General features: G+C 43.3%; 1 protein-coding gene across 1 annotated transcript in view; it reads left to right on the plus strand.

Moving 5' to 3' along the window:
• LOC115402247 (GPI ethanolamine phosphate transferase 2-like) overlaps nt 1-21,557 on the plus strand; it is a 68,578-nt gene extending 47,021 nt beyond the window's left edge. The window contains exons 11-12 of the mRNA XM_030110763.1: nt 15,927-16,236; nt 21,390-21,557. Coding sequence (XP_029966623.1) covers nt 15,927-16,236; nt 21,390-21,557 — 478 coding nt within the window. The remainder of the gene's footprint in view (nt 1-15,926; nt 16,237-21,389) is intronic.
• Nucleotides 21,558-22,001: the final 444 nt, after the last annotated feature.

Genomic DNA, 22,001 nt, shown 5'->3' on the forward strand with positions numbered 1-22,001 from the left:
TTTGAAGAAGCACGATCCAGGAATGGTGGATTAAAGGTCCCGTATTTTAAAGCATTGTGTTCAGAATGTGTTGCCCCAAACCCAGCCTTGGTCCTGATTTTCAGCCAGTCTAAAAGTCCCTCTAGTGAGCTGTGAGAGGGTCAAAGGGAGCATCCACTCCCAGAGGAAGAGGTTATTTCAACAGTTGATGCCATGAAGAGAAAACCTCTGATTCGCCTTTATCAGCGAGCAAGCGAGGGAGATGACAAACTTTCTTCACTTCCGGCGCCTCATTACACCGACGGTTACTGTTAGAAACCCATTTCAAAGTAAATTTAGGATAATATGGGACTTTAAAGTCGGCCGCCAGCAGGAGTGAGCGGCAGTATCGGCAGGTCTTTTCTCCCGGTGTCAGGCGCCGGCGCAGCCCCTCCCGCCCCGCCTGTCTCCTGTAACTGATGAAATCAAACCCACATTTCCACAGCGCCGAGCAGGAGCCGAGCAGCAGCCAGCTAATTGGGCCAGTGACTATAGCAGTAATATATAACCTTGTAATATACTGGAGGTGTTTGTATTTTCATTCACCATTTGTCTTCTAGATTTTATTGATGAAAAATAAAACCTGGAACTCTCCAACGCTGGGCAGAAAAAGTGTCTAGAAAAACAAAGTGAGCTGCAGTTCAGACAGTCAGCCCAGGATATTCAGTAGATTATATTAATTAATACCATAACTTCCCCATTTGAGACCTTAAATTAGCTAACGTGACGATATATTGCCTTTAAATTCAGTCAATGCTACATAATGTGTATAAAGTACATAATGTACTTGTTATTCAGTGAAATCCTCTCGGCTCCCTTTTCCAGGATCATTTTAACTTTTTGATATCCGACATTCTTTCAATACTGGGGTTTTACGATACTTCTGATGTTTGTACATGTTAAAAATGTGTGGCACATGAGTAAACAGTGTTTGTGACAGGTGACGGTCCTGCAGAAGTCACTGTAATTAACGAGCATTCTTGTCTTTCTACTCGGTTTTTCAGTTTCCTGTATATGAAATAAGTGGTGCCTCGGGTCCCAGTGGCGTCACTTTCACTCTGTCTATTGATCCATTTCATGCGTTTTCAAAGTGTGAACATCACTTTGCCCCCTCAGGCCCCCAAATCCCACCCAGTGCTTGTTCTGTCTCACACCAAGATGTTATTTCTGCTGGATTTGACTTTCTAATGCAGGAGTGTCAAACACACTTTAGTTCATGGCCACATTCACCACAATTTCATCTTGAGTGGCTGGACCAGTGAAACGGCTCCATTGAAAGCCTTCAATTTTTTTTTCTTTGTGTATAAAAGTTACTACAGAAAATGACCACAATCTCAACACACAAAGCCAATTTGAATAAATTTACACTTTTTTGTGCTTCTTAGATGCTTTCAATTCAAAGTTTCAGTCATGTTAGAGATCATGTTTCCAGCAATCACACGGCAGTTTTTTCAGTTATCGTTTTGCACTAGAGCTTATTTCATCATTTTACTTCGTCAATCTCACCTACAATAAATTTAGCTGTAAAATAACGTGTTTTATAAGAATAATTACTACGTTTAACTTTCACCCCTTCTTTTGATAATGACTTCTTCTCATAACCTAGAAGAAGACCAGTTATGTTGGACACAGGATCTCTCTGATCTTCAGATTTTTCCTGCTGCTGCTCACCCCCTGAGCCAGCACACACTTTGAAAACCGCTGGGTTAATTGGTATCTGAACATGTAAAATCAGGCCCCGGTTTGAACCGGAGAAATCCATTTCAAGGAAAGAGTGAAATCAAGAATGATTGACCTGCTGCAGCAGCCTGTGGAGCGCCTCCTCACGCTCACCGGTCAATGGGAATTTCAGCGTTCTGCTCAAGGACACTGCCAGTGGATCAAACATGCAGCCCTTCCAGGGGATCTTGTGGTGTTTATGGACCTCAGCAGGTGTGAATACATGACCACATCCTGAGGAAACACCACCGTGAGTTAAAACCACGCTGAAGGAACCTGCAGTCTCCACTCCACGCTGGAGCATGGATTCTTAGAGTACAGAGCCCGATTTTCGTTGACAAGACAGCTCACCGTGTCAAACTAATTCACGTATCAGGATCAGATCAAATTGCTGGCAGAGTCGAGATAACAAGTATGAGAAGTCTCTGTTGGAGGCGTTCGGACCGAAATGGAAATGACTGCAGAGATTCAACATCCAGACACCCTGCCTCCAACTGTACCACTTAATGAGGCAGGTGGGATTTATTTTATTTTATTTTTTTTCAGTTTGGCAAGGTTTTGGTTGTCTTATCTCGGTTCAGAAGAGCGTCCTCAGGTGCTGCTGCTGTCACTAAAAGCTAATTTTGAGAGGAGTTCTGACTGAACAGAGCTGCACGTGGTGAAACCCTTTGGGCGCAGCCCTCAGGGAAATAAACTCAGTACTGGTCTCACAAATCCTTATCAAACACACGAGCTGCATAATCACGTTCACTTCGCATGATTAAAGAGTTTGTCCGGGGCCAGCCCTTCAGTGTCCAGAGCATTTGGGATGTTTTGCGCCTCTTTAAACTCATTCTGCATATTGATTAATCAAGTTCATTCAGTATTCTTGAAGAAAGATGCTTTTGTGTAATAATTCTCAGTGCTGCCTAAAAAGGGAGGGACTTGGGAACGGCGTTGCACCTACCTGTGGTGATTTTTCGTTCTGCCTGGCACAGAGTCGTCCACGACTAACCCCTGCCAGAAAATAATAAGTGCTCGGGTCTGCGCTCGGTTCTCCTGTCTCCCGCTCCTGACCTCCTCTCGTCTTCCACCACAACCCGGCCTTCGCTCGCCTCTCCTGTTCTCCTCGGTCGTCTCTTCTACCTGCCCGCCTAATTAAAAGCTGGACCTCTCACCCTCAACAGAACAAAGACACCTGACGAAAGCCAAGCAGGGATGCTGGCTCCCTCCGACGACCGGAGTGATTGACGGGGGCGACGGTCGACTCAGTCCTTTCGCTGCTTGCTGTCAGACTTCAACGCACTGGTCACTGCTCAAGTTGTGCTCAAGGACTTATTTTAGTCTCTTCAGTGTCGGTTCTTGGCCTTAACTGATGTACTATAAAGTTTAGTGTTGGGATTTATGACGTGTGATTTTATTGTGGTGTTAGACAGAGTCAGAGTGTGAGGTCAACTAAACCAGAGGTGCCAAGCTCATTTTAATACACGAAGCCCAGTTTGACCTCCAGGCAATGATTATAACCGTAATGGAACATTTTTATAGTCTCAGGGAAAAGTAGTGCGAGTACATTCTAAAAAGCGTCAAAATTTAATTAAATATCTTATTCATAAGACATGAACAACCTCAAAATTAAGAAAAATAAGTGTAGTTTCAACAGTACGGCGTTTTTAGTGATTGCACTGAAAAGTCTTTAAATCGACGGTCATTTTTTTCCATTTAATTCACTTTGTGCTTCATTTGGCTGTCCAATTTTTCAATAGGAAGTGTCTGTGGCTGTGCTTTTCTTCAGACTGAAGGTCTGTATATACTATGACTAACAGAGAAATGTATTCACTCTCTTTTTTGTGTCCAATAACTGTTGTCTGATTGTTCTGAAAGTTAAAGTGATCTTGAATCATGTATAAAAGCTAAATGCTCAGTTATCCTTGATATATGCATCTGCTTTAAATGGTAAAAGCAGCGATCTCTTTATATTTCCATGCGTTGGAATGAACGTTTGGCGGCTATTCTACTGGAGGGTGTTGCTTTTAATCAGCATATATTCAGACTGATTCTGTGCCAAGGAAAGGAGTAGAGTTCCTTTCTTAGAAACACGGAGGGAGTCCGCGATAACCACAATGACAGGATGTAACACTCATGTTAATGTGTGGCAGTGGTACTGTTCCTTTGGGCTTCCAGGAGACGGACAGAACGTATGGACGGAAGAACACATTTTAGCCTTGGCGTGCTGTTAGCTTCTCTCAGGAGTTCTGCACTTTACTTTCTCGTAAAGTATGAAATATTCTGACCGCATCTGTTGTTTTTGTTGCTACTTTGAGATTAAAACAATGCCTTGCTCTTCCAGCCTTTGTATCTACTGTAATGTTGTTAAGTATTGATCCCTTTTGGTTAAAATCTCCTCTCTGCGTTCAGCCTATCCCAGGGTTCTGTAACCCTTTCGACCAAAAGAGCTGTTTTCACGATTTGCCACCAATATATGCGATACATAACGTACAATTTAGACACAGGTGCTTAATTACATACACTGTAGGAACTCTGGGTCCCGGGGTCAGAGGTCTTCTTCAGGGATTTACTGTTATCAGTGGGATTCAAACTCATGAACCTCCAATCCCAAATCTACTCCTCCATCCACTACCCCACCGCTGCGTCTGGATAAGCTGTTGCTTTTCAGGGCAAACAATATCTGCATGTTTTCACATATTCCCCCTCAAGTTGGCTTTGCTTTCAGCACTGCTGGTGTGTGTGAAGCTGCAGGACCGCTCAGCTGTGTGTTTGACTCTGCAGTTCATAAACTCTGTAAACAGCAATAACAAAAACCTTCTCGTAACACAGAGCAGTAACACACACACACATTTAATGAAAAAGAAACGATCTCATAACAATCAGTTCATCTATTGTGGACTAATAATAGCTGTCACTCATTGGTCTGTAAGCGGGTGGTTACTTTTGAGGTTTGAATCATTTTAGTATTTTCAAACAACTAGTTTATGAAAATCACGTCTCAGAACAGCCATGCTCAGAAAAAATAACCTTTAGTTTTTCACATCACTTTTTTTCTCATGCTGTTCTGTGCATGTAAAAGAGAGCAACTTTGTATAGTAACTCCTTTTCAAGTCAGCCTGTCTTTTTGTTGGTGTGTGTGTGTCTTCTATCGGAGCAGCTCCCCGGTTCCTTCCTCACTTCCCTTTGTGCCAGCAGCCTAATTGCGCTGTTGCATCTTTCAGAAATGGCTAATGGGCTTGAGGACAGCCAACGCTCCTCAGTTTTAAACAGCTCGAAGGTTTCACTTGGATTAATGTGTGTGTGGATGTGGTTTGTCCTTTTCCTTTCTGCTCTGGCTCCCCGTGCGCACCCCGTCCGTATGGCAGCGAGAGGCGTGAGCCTAAAAATAGGCGACTGGCAGGCAAAGGCGTTTGACAGGGCAAGTTTTGTACTTTGCATAATTTGTAGTTAACTGGATATTGAGTGATCACTGATCACCTGAGAGTGACGTTAAATTAAAAAAGAAACGCATAAAGAAAGCTGCAATAAAGGGATCATAAGAGGAGGCAAATGAAGATTTTGTGAATGCTTCAGTCGGGAGTAGCTCAACATCAAAGCAGCCGGCTGATTGCCAGACCCGTCTCCGGCTGCACACATCACCGCCAAAGTTTCCCCCAACAGTCGCCCCCTTCTCCGCACCTTGCCAAACATAAAGGAACATATGCATTCTTTACGTTCGCCGTGCGTATCTGTGTGTCAGCCGCACGTGACCCATTTCATCGTGCTGTGCTTGATGTGGAGAGGGGCTGTTGTGCAGTTATTCCATTTAAAAATATTCATGCATACCGATCCCGCTTTAAAAATGGAAATGTATTCCGACTCGTCTCAAAACACCTGTGAACCTTTGCCACACACACACACACACACACACTCCGACACACAAATAGAATTCAGCGTTATTACCCCAGAGGTAAGCTGTCCTGTAACCCTTCTTCAAAGTCAGTTCAGAGTTAGCGCAACGTGTCAGTGGTCACGTTTAACAAATTATCATCCTCCGCTGGCTGACGCAAAGAAAAACGCTTCTGTCAGACTGAATCTCTGGAAGCGATGTGACGGCAAACAGACGTTTCAAAATGTAACATTAAGCTGCTAAAAAAGCCTCTCATGCAGGGAGCCTCTCTGTGGGAACCTTCTATAGCTTCAGCAGAAAGACGTGGAAGTGAAAAGTTACTTTTATTCCACTTTTGTACATTTTGTGCATTTGCTCCCATTTCACTGCAGGTGATTAATGTTGAGCAAGTTTCCCAGGAAGCTCAGACGACTAAACCCAGACAAAAAGAAAAGTCTGGGGGGCAAATGACCTTTGAGACTGTTTAGACAGACATGAATGTTTGATATCTGTGGAGAAATTATCAAACAAATCTTCACTCTGAAGGTTAAATGTGTTTAACTGTTCCATAAAAATTTTATTTCGTGGGAGGAAACACCAGAGCAGGTCTTTAGGGTGTAAAGCTGCAGACGCTTGATCCAGCGGGTTCTCGTTTAATTAGATATTCAGTCTGTAGCTGCTGTTTTTCCACTCGGCTCCAGCAACATTTCAATAGTTTCCACGTTATCGTGCCCAGTTTGATCCCTGCAGAAGACCAGAGCTCAGACACCTCCTCCTCCTCCTCCTCCTCCTCCTCCTCCTCCTCAGGTGTCTGCTCCGGAGCTCTCCTCTGGCAGTGAATTACTTGTTTTGGCTGATTTAGTGTAAGTGTTCGCCTGACGCAGGTGATTGATGAAGGGGGGGATACACCAAACATGCTAAAGGGATTGGACACAGACTTACCTTTTCTTATTCACTTCGCTGGAGCACCACCGCTTGTTTCCAAGGTAACATGAGATCCGGGCAGCTCTGCGGTTTGACAGGATACTATTTTCTGTCCACCGTACTGCTATTAAGGTTTCAAAATGCAGCAAATAAGATAAGATTGATTCAACCGGTGTGCGAGGTCAAAGCCAAGCAGTGCGAAGGGATGCTCCCAAAACATCCCCCGAACTATTCAGTCTGACTACTTTTTCCCCCCTATAACTTTAAATATTCATGAATAAAGAGGCGACAATCAAAAGTAAACATCCCATGGTGTTATTGATAAATAGTTTAATTTGATGCTCTTCTGCAGAGCTGGTGTGAGAATATTCCATTCTGAGTGCCTGGCAACACAAAGAAGGAAAAGAAAAAAAAAAAACAACCCACGGGGATTTTTCATTAAAATAGTCACCATTTCTGATTCTCCATCTATTCTATGAATATATTAAGACTCCTGCAGTGCACCTTGGACTGGGTTTATAGTGCTGTTATTGAGAAGTGAACCACTTGGTGTCCGTCGTAAAGAATCCGAACAAAAACTGATTGAAATGACAACTCAAAATCACTGAGTAACTCAATTTAGAGGTAGTACTGGACGAGTTGCATCTTCAAATGTTTTTATGCATTAAATCTTCAGTCAGCCTTAACTTTGTATTGCTGCCGCTAAGATTGTGCACCATAGTCTTAGAAAGTAGTTCCTCTGACAGTTCCTGATCCTGGGTTAAAACTCCAACATTCTTAACGTAGTTCAAATCCCCCACAATAAGGATCTGATTAAGAACACTGAATACCTTGATCAATAGCTATTAAAGACAAAAATATATAACCAGGAATGGTATTTATTACACAGTGACTGCAGAGACGGCTGGTGTGATTTGAGCACATTTTTCAGCAGAGTAATTTTCCATGTGGGCTCGCTTGGCAAGATAAACTTTGATCCACTGATTAATGAAAACACTGAGGCTGCACTATTGCTGTATCTGCTTTAATGAATGTGTAATGCCCCGTTTGCCTTATTAATCTGATAGGGGCTCCCTCGGTTGACATAGTTTTTCTGGTGTGTTTCCAAGTCCAGCGAGCAAATCTTTAAATCTCATATCGACAAGTATCAAGCAACAAGTAGCAAAATGCTTCCTGAGCATTGTTCTTAATGATCGATGTGCTGCTCAGGGAAACGCAGCTGAGCAGCATTTCCATATTTCTGCTTCTGGTTTCATACAGCTCCTGAAAGCTTTGTGGTTAGAAGCAGTAGGAGGCAAAAGTGAAAATTTTCTAACCTTCCACTGAAAGTGACAATGAATCTGACGAGGGTTGAAACCAGTCAATAGCAGTAGATTGACTTCGCTGTCTTGTTATATTAAAAAAAGTCCTCTGAAATACTGCCACCACTCAACATGTACTCTGCAAATGCAACTTTTAAAAGCAATAATTTGGAGTAATAAAAAGTATTTACAATGAGACTTTCCTGCTTCTTAAACAGGCTTTCAGCAAGCTCGGAGGTTTCCTTTGGAAAACCACAACTTTCTATTGATGTCTGTTCAGCTGCATTTCCTCTCATAATCTGGACTTCTTGCCTCAGAAGGCCACTTCCACAGGAACTAAAAGGCTCCTTGAGTTAATTGTAGTCCTTGTTTTCTAAGTGAATGTTGCCGTACGTTCTGCAGATGAGTCCGCCGGCCTATCATTCCCATTGGGTGTTTCAGAAACCTGTTTACTCAGTGGTGCAATAGATTCATGTATTTTTCTCAGCAGGCATAATTGCTGTTGATTTATTAGTTTTTCATTTTTTTCCCGTTTTCTGTGAATTCATGGAGTATGTAAATTCCACCCTCTGTTTACTCGACACTGGTCACTGACGGTGTTCAGAGCAACTGAAAGCACAGCTTTTTAAAACTGGCTCCCAAGTCACAACTTTTTTGTAAAAACTGCCTCCAAGTGTGGGAAGCACATCTTTTTTTAAATGCCCCGGCTGCGCTTTTGCACCACAGCTGTAGTAATAGCTATTGTGCACATGTGCAGAATAACTATTGGTAAAACTTGGTAGTTTATAGTGGAGTCTCTCATAACAGCAGTTCACCTTGGTCGTCTGTCTGTATGAATGTCTGCTGCTCACCCTTGTTAATGTGAATAGCATTTTATTCTCTGTATGCCTGTGTGGTTTTAATAGCAGCCAACAGCGCCCACTAGTGGGCCCAACGTGGAAAACTACATTGTTTTCAACTTTTCTGGTTTTGCCATGTAAACACAATATTTGTCTGAGTCGACAATGCAAACAGCGGAGTGTTTTGAGTTTCAAACGTCCTAAAAAAAGTGTTCGTTGTTCATAAAGTTGTGGACCACTGTGCTTCAAACCAACTGGAAAAATATCAGGGCAGAGATGATGCTCTCTGGTTGCGGTTTGCCCGTCTGGGTTGCTGGGGTGCTTGCAGATAAAACAAGGCTACATTTGCTACGGTGGTTAATGTAAGTAAGAGCAACAAATATAGAGGGATCTGATAAGCAGGCGGCGGCTTCCTTCACGCCGTCACCTCCAAGGCGCTGTGTGATCCAGTCTCATCAGGAGCCTGTTGATAAAACTGCAGCCCCTCAATAAGCGGCTACAGTTGGAGAAATTGCATAAACTGCAAATTGCTTTTATTACTCAGAACAGGAACAGCTTATGCATTCTGCTCTGGCAACGTCAGAACAAACAAGATGCCTTCCAGCAAACAGAATCTTCAGGGGAAGATGCTTATTGTTTCAGTCTGATGTAGATTAGTTCTCCAGTCTCTGAGAGTTGCAGCTTCAGGTTTCACGGGGAAAATTGTGTCCCATGAGTAATATTTTCCACCCTGCCTACTCTGCTCAGTGTATTTGTAAGATAGCCGTCACATTAAATGCATCATAGCGGCTGTTTGGCAAGCCATGTGCTGGTTAGCAGGATGAGTTTGTCATTTTCCATCCTGGCCAGTAGTTATCATGAACACCCAGCAGCTACCACTCATCGCTGTCCTTGCATTAAAATCAAATCTGGACTCAGATTTTCTGCTTTTCCTTTGCATAGAATAATGATGACTACAATCCCTGGCATATTGTTAGGGGAGTTTTGAATAATAAAGAATCGTGCTGTGTGGAGCGTATCACTCTCGTCCTTTCCTCTCCTGGAACAGGTTTCCATAAACCACTGTGATTAATAATACATGCCCAATACTTGCTGAACTCCTTCAGGGTCAGCTATTATCCTGTAGCACCTTTGCAGCTTTGTCTGCATCCTGCTGAAAAAGAAATGCCCCTTCACCGTGTGATTGCCTTTGACTGCAGACACGTCATACTCTTCAGCAGAACGTTTTCTGAACATACAAAGGGACTTGTTGGAAATATATGCAGAGACGACTTTGCACGAAGGTGAGGCGCTGTTTTGAAGGCTGTCTCGGGCTCTGGTGGTGAAGCGACCTTTCTTTGGGGCAGACTTCACAAAGTGGGGAAAGTGCAAATGGATTCAGTTGGTTTCCCGGTTTGGGAATATTGTGTTACAGCACAAGCAGGCTGGACGGCCTGCGATGATATTTACTGGTGCTGAGCCATTTGTGAGGTTAATGATGCCGGAGTCAGCCAGAGGTCAGAGAGAGGCTTTATGGTTTTCAGAGAGATGTCCATCAACGTCTTCCTCTTGTTTATCTCTCACTGCCCTGAAGGAACGTCTTCAAATGTGGGACGCTTGTTTAATCTCATTAAAAAAAGGATCGGTGGCATAAAGGTCGAAGTCACTGCAACCTCATATTGCTTCATTACTTATAAATGATTTTCCACACAGAGATCGACAGTCGTTATCTTTTATTGTCTTCCAAACAGCTTTTCCAAGTAGTGTCAGAAAGTGAGAGGAGACCTTGAAAACTGTTGCCTTTCTTTGACATATTTGGACCATGAATCATTCAGTCCTCTCTGTCACCGTGCCTACAGGTGGAGCCGACGCTGTCAAACACCTGCCAACCCTCCAGAACTGACCGCTCCAGCAGATTCAGAACAACTTCTAGAAATCTCCAAGAAACATCATATATTAATGCAGATAGGTCTTATGCTCTAGGTGTCCAGTTGGCCTCAGTTCACAATGAGGAAACACAGTTCACCCAGTTTACATTTACAGCGCGTCGTCTGCTTCTGAATGGAGAAAAACACCAAGTCAGACGACTCCAACTCAAAAACTACCGGTAAATAAGACCATCAGCATAACGCACGTTCTCCCAAAACAATTTCAGTTTTATTGAACACAGATCTGCTCAGAGAAAGAAAAGGTCTGTGGATTGTGTTGTACATGTGGCTTCTTCCCAACATGACACAGATTCATGTTTGTTTGTGGATTGTTTGTTCAAGTGTTCAGCAGTGGTATCCTGTAGGAAAATTACTGGTTTTAATTGCCGAGACACCCCAGGCCTGAAGATTTTCGCTCTGACCTTGTCACCTTGAACATACATTCTCTTGAGATGGTGGGATCGTCACAGAAAGAAAAAGGAAATATTTAATAATTAGTATTTGAGTCTAATTTTTCTTGTGGATCGTAGCATGACTTCAGCCAGGTAAAAGGTGTTTGGGGATGCTGTTGGAAATCTAAAGAAGGCAAAATCATACTCTTTTTGTTAATGTCAGAGATGTTCTTACTTTCCTCTTACAAAACTGTAGCTCTGACTTCTATTTTTCATATTTTTTAAAGTTTTGTTACAAACCTTTTGATGTTCTTCTCCTCGCCAGATGAAGTGCTCACATTGAGAGTAGACACATAAAGGCAATCAGGACTGAAAAAACATAACAGAAACTGTTAAAAGACTCAGTAAAGCCACAATAAAAGCTCGATAAGATATGTTCGGAGCAGCTGTTACTGTAAAACAGATTAAACGATACGACGGAGACCACAGGGTCACGTTCATAAAGGAGCTCTCATAAAGACACATAAAGGCAGCGGTGACGGCAGACGGAGAGCTCGGCTGTGTAATATCCTCCAGGTGTTTTTTTGGGTGCAAACAAAAGAGACCGCTCACCCCGGAGCTCAGCGTCGGCCCGCGGGACGCCAGTACTGCTCTGTTTGAGGACATCAGGTAGTGATTGAAGATTTGGGTCAGAAAGGCTGACAAATCCCGTGAGCTTTAAGAGTTGGGAATAAAATTTTAAATTCCGCCATTAAATTTACTGGAGGCCCCTAAAATACGTCTGGAATGTGATTGAAAGGTTCATTTTTCTTGGTTTTGTTGGAAAGTTTTGTCTTCTGTGATTTCCTGCTTTGATTCAGACAGAGAGAGATTCACAGCAATCACGACTGATTGTAATAAAAACTTGATTCTCTGCTTCCCCCCTCACCGCTGGTTGAAGCGTGTTCCTTCTCTTCTTTGATAATTAAACTATCTGCTGTGAGAGAAATCCAGAGGTGACAATGTAAGAAGTCCCTGTGTTGTAAACGACTGTGCTTATGTTTGCAGAGAATCCGATTAGGTCTCATTCTCCTCAGGTCATATTTCCTTGAAAGTGCAGTAATTTTCTTAACTTCATTACCTCTTAATGCCTTTTATTTCCACTCGATCCATTATGAGACGGGATCCTGCATCTTGTTGTTTCGCTTGTCTCATGGAGGTTTCGGTGGCTCTTTGTTGTTACATAAAGGATAATTTACTTCTTCTCTTCTTTGGACCAACATTAATAAGTGTAAGTTAATTACAGAGCAGGGGTGAATGGGAAAACTCTTCGCTGAAGCCTCCTGGATACGAGTATGTGCTGAATGCCTAAATGGAATGAGGACTAAATGAATTGCCTTCATAATCGAAAGCACTTTTCCTTTAAAGCTTCAATTTGGGACTTTTTGGGTATATAAATAATTTACTAGCTGGTAGAGGGATTTCTGTGGTGTAAGCTTTTTAGAAGACAAGTTCATGGAAACTTGTTTTTAACCTTTCAGTAACTTGAGATCTGAAACACAGACTTGCCGTTTGACACCACAGGACATACGTAAGGTCCTGACGTCTGTGGCTCCGCTGACTGTGAAGTCTGATAACAGGTGTAGTGGAAACCGAGATCAAATCAGGACAAAATGTTAGGAAATCTAAACATGCAGATTATTGTGATTTTATTGCGATTTTGATAGTTTTCAAAATGTTGTGGTGTTGCTTCAAACGTTGTCCTGTAAACAGGGCGTTAGGCGAACCTCAGCTGTAACTCAGACTCTCTCTTTACTTGGACTCTGAGGACTCGTTTAATCTATGTTTGACATGAAATGCACAGAGCGCTCTGTTTTCTACATACTATGCTTCCATCAGTCCACATTTCTGTGTCTACTGGAAGCTTCCGGATCGCGGCCAAACATTGCAGCGCCGCTGGGAGTGGTGGAGGCAGTGTTGACGGTTGAAGGTTTGGGAGCGCGGCTGTGTGAGTCGACGGTATTCACCATCGTCACGAGTGTCCCGCCCTCAGACCACCTCCACGCTGCCTCCAGCTGTCTCCTCTTCTCTTAGCGCAACATTAGCGCTACTTCCTGCAGTTTCCATGTCAGTTATCACTGACTTCCTTCTTCTTCTCTCTGAAAGATAGATCTTCTTCTTGATATTTGTCTAGTATATTAAACGAGGCTGGCTCAATCTGATGGGTCAAATACCAAATGTTCATTCCAGTGGAGATGTGGGAGTACGAAGGCAGCGATGTTTACGCTGCTTCAATCACTTGTATTGGTATAGAACACCGGATCTGTTCAAACGCTTCTCTCATCAGTGTCTTCTAAGTTTGAAATTGTTACTTGTGGTGCAGTGAAATTACATTCATACACTGATTTTGTTTGTTTTACAACATTAACTAGAAAAATCCAATAAACTGACTCACATGCAGGAGCATCTAAAAAGAAGGAATATCTCCCAAACATGGTTTCTACACTCTTAAGTATAAACTAAAACATGTAAATCATTTAAAGTGTTCTGATAATCATCCCCTACAGATAAAATATTAAATATATTATATATTTGGGCTATAATATTTGTACAATTACACAAAAAAGCTGAAATTGTTTTTTCTGTGGTAATTTTTTTTTTTAATTTCATTTTATACTTCTCCTCACATAAAGTAAAATGCAGCACTGGTTTTTGTGAAGTCTTATACACTGAAGTCTTTTTTATTGTTTTAAAGTCTCGATCAAACATCCAGCAGAACCACATTTTGTGCAACTAAAAGAAAACAGCTGCTATTATTTAAAAAAAGTGTGTTTCCTCCTTCTAACCACTAGGTGGCAAAATTGTAACTTATACGACCATTTCTTCCAGAGAGGAAGTCAAGCTGCCACTCTACCAAGATGAGCTCCATCAGCAACCTGGAAGCTGAGTCACAAAACAATCCGCCGTGCTGATAAATCCACCCTGCATTTAAAAATCTATACGTAGTTTTTTGGATTCAATACACCACCGAAACATATCATTGTAATATTAATGTGTATCCGTTTTTGCATTGGTGCACTTATGCATTGGTTGAATTCCAAAACACATCTTTACTTGCATTATTATTTTCGTATTGACAACCAGTTTTTTTACTTTTTGATGCAGGATTAAGAGAAGGATCCTCTCAAAGCAACTGATGGTTACACTACAAAAAAAAAACGCTATAAAGCAGCTTCTGACTGTATTGACTGAACTTTGTGATGTCTGCACCAACGTTATTGTAGTTAAAACACTTTTACATTCAGCATCAACTGTATGAATACTTGTAATCTGTAATTCAAAAATTCTAAAATAGCACACGCAAAGAGACTCGCAAAGTCAAAATGACCCAGAACTTAGCAAATACGTTAACTTGGGGAAGTGGCATCAGTCTAAGATGGGAACTCCAGATAACTACTGTTTGGCTCACCTGAAAACAGTCTTTACCTGAAGGGTGCAAATCCTCCTCATGGGGGTTTTTTGTTGACTTTTTGTTAGGCTAGTCTCGATAATGTGAATGTTTAAACAGATTTAGCTTTCCACAACAAAATAAATACACACACTGGCAAACACACAGTCCTCGGGTGAAGAGACAGAGGAACGACTTTTATTCCGCGATACCGACAAGCTCGTCTCTGTGGTTTGTTGTGTCTGTTACGCAGAGGGGAAAGGAGAGAAGCACAACAACCTGCCACTTTCCAGAATAAAGACAAAAGCACCCGGAGTCTGTTCTGGTGGACAGGAGAAGTCTCAGGATGAACAAGTGATTGAGTGATTAAAAAGAGAACAGGTGGGGGGAAAGAAAAAAAACCCCAGCGAGCCGGAGAGCCGATGGAGACAAAGATAACTCAACGCCGAGATGCTCGTTTGCTTTTCTGACCACACAACAAACAAGGTCAGAGGTGTGGAGGGAGTGATGTTCTGTTAACAACAAGTGACAGACTACAGCGTCTGGCCGCGGCGGCGCCTGTCTGAGCAGGAGGAAACAGCAGAGTCGGTGTAATCCAGCAGGAAAAGCAAACCTGCTGCAGCAGGAGTCTGGTCGGTGAGGCTGCCTGAATAATGAATCCGTGAGCCGAGATCCTTCACTGCCATTAATGGCATTGAAAAAAAAGACTCAAATTATTCATGTGGAACTTCCCGGCTTTCCACCTCAGCCGTCTTTAATTCTCAAAGCAAATTTCAGGATTGACATGCAGTCTGTGTTGTTTTGTTACGAGCTGCAGCACCCGCGGCGTGGTGTCACGTGACCTTAGAATGTACTATAAATATGTTATGCCATCGTTTCTTAAATGACAGTGCAGCGGCAGAGACAGACAAAGCGACGAGTGTGAAAAAGTGTGTTTTCCTGCAGCTCGTCCTACTGTTCCCAGCCTCGTGGCTTTAATTATTAACGTTACATTGACACCCTGCATGCCGAATGAAGGACAGGTTATGAGTCACAGTAATATGGGGAATCCTGTCAAACACGCGCGCCAAGAAGGATTTAATTAAAGCAGTGAACTCTGGAAGCCTATTATAAGGAAAGGTCCTTGAGATGTGCATGAAGCACACGTGTGTTACTGCGACGGCTCCTCTGCCAGGAAACGTACGTCGTCCCATTATTTTTGTTTCTTTCTTTTGTTAATTTAAGACGACGGAGCCAAACCCAGCACCGACATCTCTTCAAGTTTGATTAAGCTTCTTTTTTTCTTCTTGATGCATCTTATTGAGCTCCTTGGAATCGTGTTAAGTCGTTGGAAGAAGCTGGGTTACATAATTCTCCTCGAACTCCAAAATCCATCTCCTGACATTTAATTGCTGAACAAGTGGAGAGATACAGCAGGAGTCTGCCTCTCAGAGTCACTCGCTACAATTACTTGAATATTGAGCTTGAAGGTTTGCGCGGGGAGAAAATCGATACCGCCTCGCTGTGAAAGGTGAAAATGACACAGCCTGTCCTCCGTCTGTTTCAGGGGGACAGTGGAGGCACGCTTCGTTTACGTCTTCGTCTTGGGCATCCTCTTCACGGGCACCAAGGACCTGTTGCGATCGCAGATCATCACGGCGGACGCCAAGCTGAAGAGCAGGGGATTGTGGGAGATCTACAGCGGCCTGGTGCTGCTGGCGTCGCTGCTGTTCCGTGCGCACAACCTGCCGGTGCTGTGCTGCTGCCTGCTGATCCAGACCCTGATGGCTCAGTTCATCTGGAAGAGGCTGCACTACGACGCGGCGCAGACCACCATCATGCACTACTGGTTCGGTCAGGCCTTCTTCTACTTTCAGGTGGGCAACAGACACGTGTTCTCACAGACACAAGCAGCAGGCATGGTGGGCGTCGCAGGGCGCTCTGAGGGAGGTGGTTCGGTCATCTGGTTAGGATTTCCCCTGGTTTCTAACTGGGACCAGGCCCTGGGGTCGGGTGGAGAGGTTATACCTCAGGATTAGTCTGGGAGCAGGTTGGGGTCTCCTGCTGGAGCTGGAGGAGGCTGTGGGGGAGACGAGGCCTGGGACCATCAGCACCTCGACCTCAGGAGAAAGGAGAGGGTGCAACAGGATTCATGTTAAGAACAGCATGCTTTAACAGCCGTCCATCTCCCATCCAGATGTACACTGCCTCAGCAAAGTATTCAACCCCCTAACTTTTTCCTCATTTGTTAGGTTACAACCTTATTCCAAAGTGACTTAAATCCTTGTTTTCCTCATCAGTCTACGCACCAATACCCCATAATGTCAAAGTGAAAAAAGATTCCGGAATTTTTTTCAAATTTATTTTATATTACGAAAATGTCACTCGTACATAAGTATCCACTGCCTTTGCTGTGATACCTAAAACTGAGCTGAGCTGCATCCTGTTTCCACTGATCGTCCTTTAGATGTCTTTACAACTTGACTGCGGTCAATTCAATTGATTAGACTTGCTTTGGAAAGGCACGCCCCCATCTATGAGGTCCCACAGCTGAACGTGCATGCAGAGAAAAACAGAGCCATGAAGTCAAAGGAGTTGTTTGTAGACCTCAGAGACAGCATTATTCGAGGCACAGATGTAGGGACGGGTTCAGAAACATTGCTGCAGCATTGAAGGTCCTAAAGAGCAGAGTGGCCTCCATCATTCACCAGGACCCTCCCTAGAGCTGACTGACCGTCCAAACTGAACAATCAGGGGAGAAGGGCCTTGGCCAGGGAGGTGACCAAGAACCCAACAGAAAGAGCTCCAACGTCATCTTAGGAAATGAGAGAACCTTCTAGAAGGACAACCGTTTCTGCAGGACTCCCTTAAGTGGGCTTTTAAAAGCTTAAAGTTTACCAAAAGGCGCCTCAAGGACTCTCAGGCCATGAAGAACAAGGTTCTCTGGTCTGATGAAACCAACATTGAACCATTTGGCCGGAATGCCAAGCGTCACATCTGAAGAAATACCATCCCTCTGGTGAAGCATGGCGGTGGCAGCATCATGTAGTCACTGTCAAAAGTGCCTCAACAAAATACTGAATAAAAGGACTGAATTTCAGTTTTTCATTTTTGATACATTTGATAAAGAAGGCATTTTTCACTTTGTCATTGTGGGGTGTTGTGTGATGAAATCAGTATTTATTATTGAGCAGGAACAGTTTTCAGGAAACGGGAAAAGGCTGGAAGTGGCCATATATGGTTTCTTGCCTGAAAAGGTTAATTAGCGCAGTAAAACCAATCATTGCCATTTAACTGAAGTCACCTTTAAAACCTATTAAACTATGAAATGCAAAGCGCGGCTGCAGCATTGCAGCTTTCAGATCGATTCACATATTTGTCCATTGTGGCGTTATCGCATCATGAGCTACCGGTGTAAGATTAGCAGAACGAAGCCAAATGCTGCTTGCTGCAGGGAATTAAATGAGTCAAGCATTTATAATGGATTAATCCAGGTTACACTCGCCTCACGGAGGATCTGCAGGTACCTGCCACTCATTCAGTGTATCTGCACTTCATGTTCTCATCATTTTACACATCGTACCAACTTTTTGGAGTATGTGGGAGTGTAATTCAAAAGTTGTGTGAGTCTGTGCGTCACCAGACCAGTCACCTTTCTTATTTATGTAAGAGAACAAAAAACACTGAAGTTTCAACACGTGGTTGTAAAAGATTTGTAATTTAATAACGGAGACGAGCTGCGTTTTGAGGAGCGTTCTCCGCTGGTAAACTGATACCGCCGCCCGTTCGTGGCGGGGGTGTTTGTTTATCAACAGTGAAGAAACAGGGTCTGCTGTATAAATCAGCATGCACACAATTCCACAGTCTCATGCACGCTGGTTGTTTGGCTGTGGCAGTGTTCTGCTGTGTCGATGCAGATGTGACGCCTGTCCTTTGATTCCACCTCTACCTGCGGCTCTTGTTTGCTTTATCCGTTGCGTGTTGCCGTCAACACCGGAGCCTCTGACTGCCTAACAGCCCTCGCCACCCTGGGGGTCATTAATGCCGTGATGGGCTCGGGAATAGGCCGCCACCAAACAATTTTCCCCTCCATGCATCCAGGCGTGTAATTACAGACTTCTGAGTCATAACGCGCTCGACGCAGCTATAAACCATGTAATGGATGTGTAAAGTGGCGGCACGTGCCGTTTAGGTTCACCCCTCTGAAACAAAACCTGGCGTTGCCCAGAATAATCAAAATTAGGCTCAATTAAAATGTCATCAGCGAGTACAGTTACAGTCGGTTGGTGAGCTCTGGGCTGCGAGCAGATCGGAGCCGTGAGATGTTTAAAGTCCAGAAAAACCGCTGCTCTGCTCAGAAGCTTCATTATAAGTTTTGGCAGAAAGCTGCACTTCTCAAAGTGTCCTTGTTCTCTGGCAGCCCGACGCACAAAAGGCAAGGAGGATTATGGGAAATACTCCAGGTAACCTCAGCTGCAGACTTTGTTAGTGTCACTGGAAAGTAAAATCATATCACTGAACAGTTTAACTTTCTCAGGAGAGTTTTTTTTTCCTCCACCTCCCTCAGCTGTCAGTATTTAGCCGTCGTCTTCTTCATTGGGAGTGATGGACAACTCACCGCTTCCTGGTGGATTTTCTGAGGATTTATCATCATCCCAGGCTCAGATCATTGATAAGGCATGCGAGGAGGTGTTTACATTTCAGAAATGAGCTTCCGCAAAGGAGCAAATCACCACTTTTCATGATGTTTTCCATTACAGTAACCGTCTACAAATGAATCTCTGTCCTGATTATCATGGCAGGACGCTTCACTGCTACAAGTTCACCCAAACCATAACACAGTGCAAACCTCACACGAAAGCTAAGAAACTCTTCCGTTTTACCTTATTTACACATTTATAGGCTGTTGCTGAGTTCTCTCCTGGATGAAATACCACAGCTTTATCCCACTGATGCATTGATCCCAGCATATCAGCTTTGCACTTGATGTTTTAAACTTCCAATCACATAATATACAGTGGTTTCAAAATGTCGCAGTGTAAATGCAAAACTTTTCCAATGTGTTTTCACTTTAAAACATTGTCATTAGAGGAACAGAATGTATCGGAAAAAAGTATTGAAGCTTGCATGGCTTTGAAAAGCTTTTTAATAGTTGTGAAACTGTCACAAATCTCAAAGGCTTAAAATCTCAGACTCAATAGTTTATGATCCTAAAACTTTCAGAGAAACGGAGATACATTTCGGTGGACAGGTGATTTTTGGGCCTTTAAGTCAAGAAAGAGACATGATTCGTGCTGAATGTCACTGCATGCTTCAGGAACACTTCCATAAATCACTGGCTGTGACCGCAGACCATCATGCAGTCCACAGATACAGGTTAAAGTTTATCACGCAAGGAACCAAAAGTTGAACCTTCCTCTCTAGACCAGTGGTCTGGGCAAAGTAGAGCTATTCTGTGAGATTAATTAAGATTTTAAACTCTTTGGAGAAGCCTTGGTCATGTCCTGGTGATTATGGGGAGAGGGACCATCCAGCTTGTTATCAGCAGACCGACAGCCTGCAGCTCTGCTGGCCCGTGGTGTGGGCTGCTGATGCATCTTTAAAAAATAAAATAAAAGAACAATCAAAGCCACGCAAATAGAGTATTAAAGGACTGTAGAGCAACATCTGTTCCCATCCAGACTATATGTCCTTCAGGGAGGAACCTACAGGTTTCACCTGAGCTTTAACTACAGCAGCGGTCCAGGTCTTCACCAATTAAAAAAACACTGGCTCATCATAAATATAACATCCTAGCAAAGACACGTACTGTTACACAGCTAAAATCCTGCATCAGACCAGAATGGGACACATTCACAGATGTTTATCTATTGCTGCCGAAGTGCTGAACATGCAAATCTAATCTAAGTGCAGTTCTTTCTTCTTCAGCGTCTTCTGGTTTGGACCAAGTGGCCATTGCCACGAGTGGAAAATCTTCTCAGATGAAAACGTTTCCAATCTGTTTCGCCATATTTTCTTTTTTTTGCATAATGTGGACTCCATCAAAGCTCCGCCTGACCCGGTCTCTGTTCCCAGACGCCTTTCATGAAATTCAATTTGGTCTGAAATTTAAATTTGTTTTTCCATTTAAAAAAAAAAAAAAAAAAGTCTTCTATCACCTCTGTGTTTGGTGTGTTTGTTTTATGGCTCTAAAGGACATTTGGAAGATCACAGCGGGATTTCAACCAAGGAAGCAAGCAGCAAATATCCACAGGCAGCCTCTGATATCTGCTGTCTGTTTAAAATGGGAGCCAGCTGTTAGTGTTTTCTTCCTCTGTGATCAGAGACGTGCGCGCAGAAGGGAAAGAAACCATTTCTTGATGTGTTGCTGCATATGGATCATCGTTGCATTCACATTTAACAAGAAAGCCGTCTTTGATCTGAGCCGTTTCCCACAGATTTTCCCCTTTTTCTTTGCCCGTGCGTTCGTGCAGACGCAGATGGAGGAGGCAGACTAACAAACATTGCAAACTTTAAATGAAGTTAGCTCTTTGCTGTGAAGATGTGATGAGGCAAGGCGGCGTTTCTCTGGAGTCTGAGTTATTGGCAGGACAGAAGTAGGTGATTTCAGTATTACAGCACATTAGCCAAACTTTTTGATTTGCCTCTTGTTATTACATTTGAGTGAAGACTATCCATGCTGTACGGACGTCTTGTTTGTGTTTATACTCACGGCTTTGAACTCTGAGTAGTTTTGCAGAGATTAGACCAGAATGCAAGTTTTTAAAAAGTTTCATATTTAACTGTGAGCACTTTTAAGTTGTTGAAGAGATACTGGGAATTAAGTTTTTAGTATATTTTGGAAAACACAACCAGTAGGAAGTCACCAGCAGTGTTATGATGATAAAGCAAATCCCAACAGTTCCTTTAACTGTCTGAAGTGCTTAGAAAGTTTCATGCAGAGATCTTTTTTTTTTTTTTTGCATACAGTCTGAGAAGTCACTTCTGCACCTTGACAATGCTTAAAAAAGATCTGTTTCTGCACCTGCAGGGCAATTCCAACAACATCGGCACCGTGGACATCTCGGTGGGCTTTGTGGGACTGGAGAGCTACGTGGAGGCGCCTGCCATCTTTTTAACGGCCCTCAGCACTTACGCCGGCCCCTTGCTGTGGGCGTGTCACCTGGTCTGCTACCTCAGCTCAGAGAGAGACAGGTGAGTGTGGAAGTGCCGCTCGTTCACGGCTTAGCTCAAGCATGTGAGCTGTAGTGAACCTATAGCCCAACGGTATGAAAAGTCGTTTTAAATAATGTAACTGGGCTGCATCACGTCTGTCAATCAGACCTGTCTCTTGGTTCTGAGACTTCAAAGACCTCTGGATTAGTTGAAAGTGTGCTAATAGAGTGCAGTATACGGCTGTGAGTAGATCTAATAACACGGAAACTAAGCAACAGACTTCTGTGGTCAAGGTCCCCAACTAAATGCACTCCAGCCCCTGAAGCAGATATATTGTCTCATAGTGAATGTTCGATGTGCCGCTCTCGCTACTGACGAGGTGGAGCGTCACTGCTAAATTATAAATCACTCCAATGGTGTATTTCCCCCCCCCGTCTAAAAGCACTTTACACGATGAGCCACATTCACCTCTTTGCTGACACATCAA

The sequence above is a fragment of the Salarias fasciatus genome, chromosome 2 (assembly GCF_902148845.1).
Source record: "Salarias fasciatus chromosome 2, fSalaFa1.1, whole genome shotgun sequence".
Lineage (NCBI taxonomy): Eukaryota > Metazoa > Chordata > Actinopteri > Blenniiformes > Blenniidae > Salarias > Salarias fasciatus.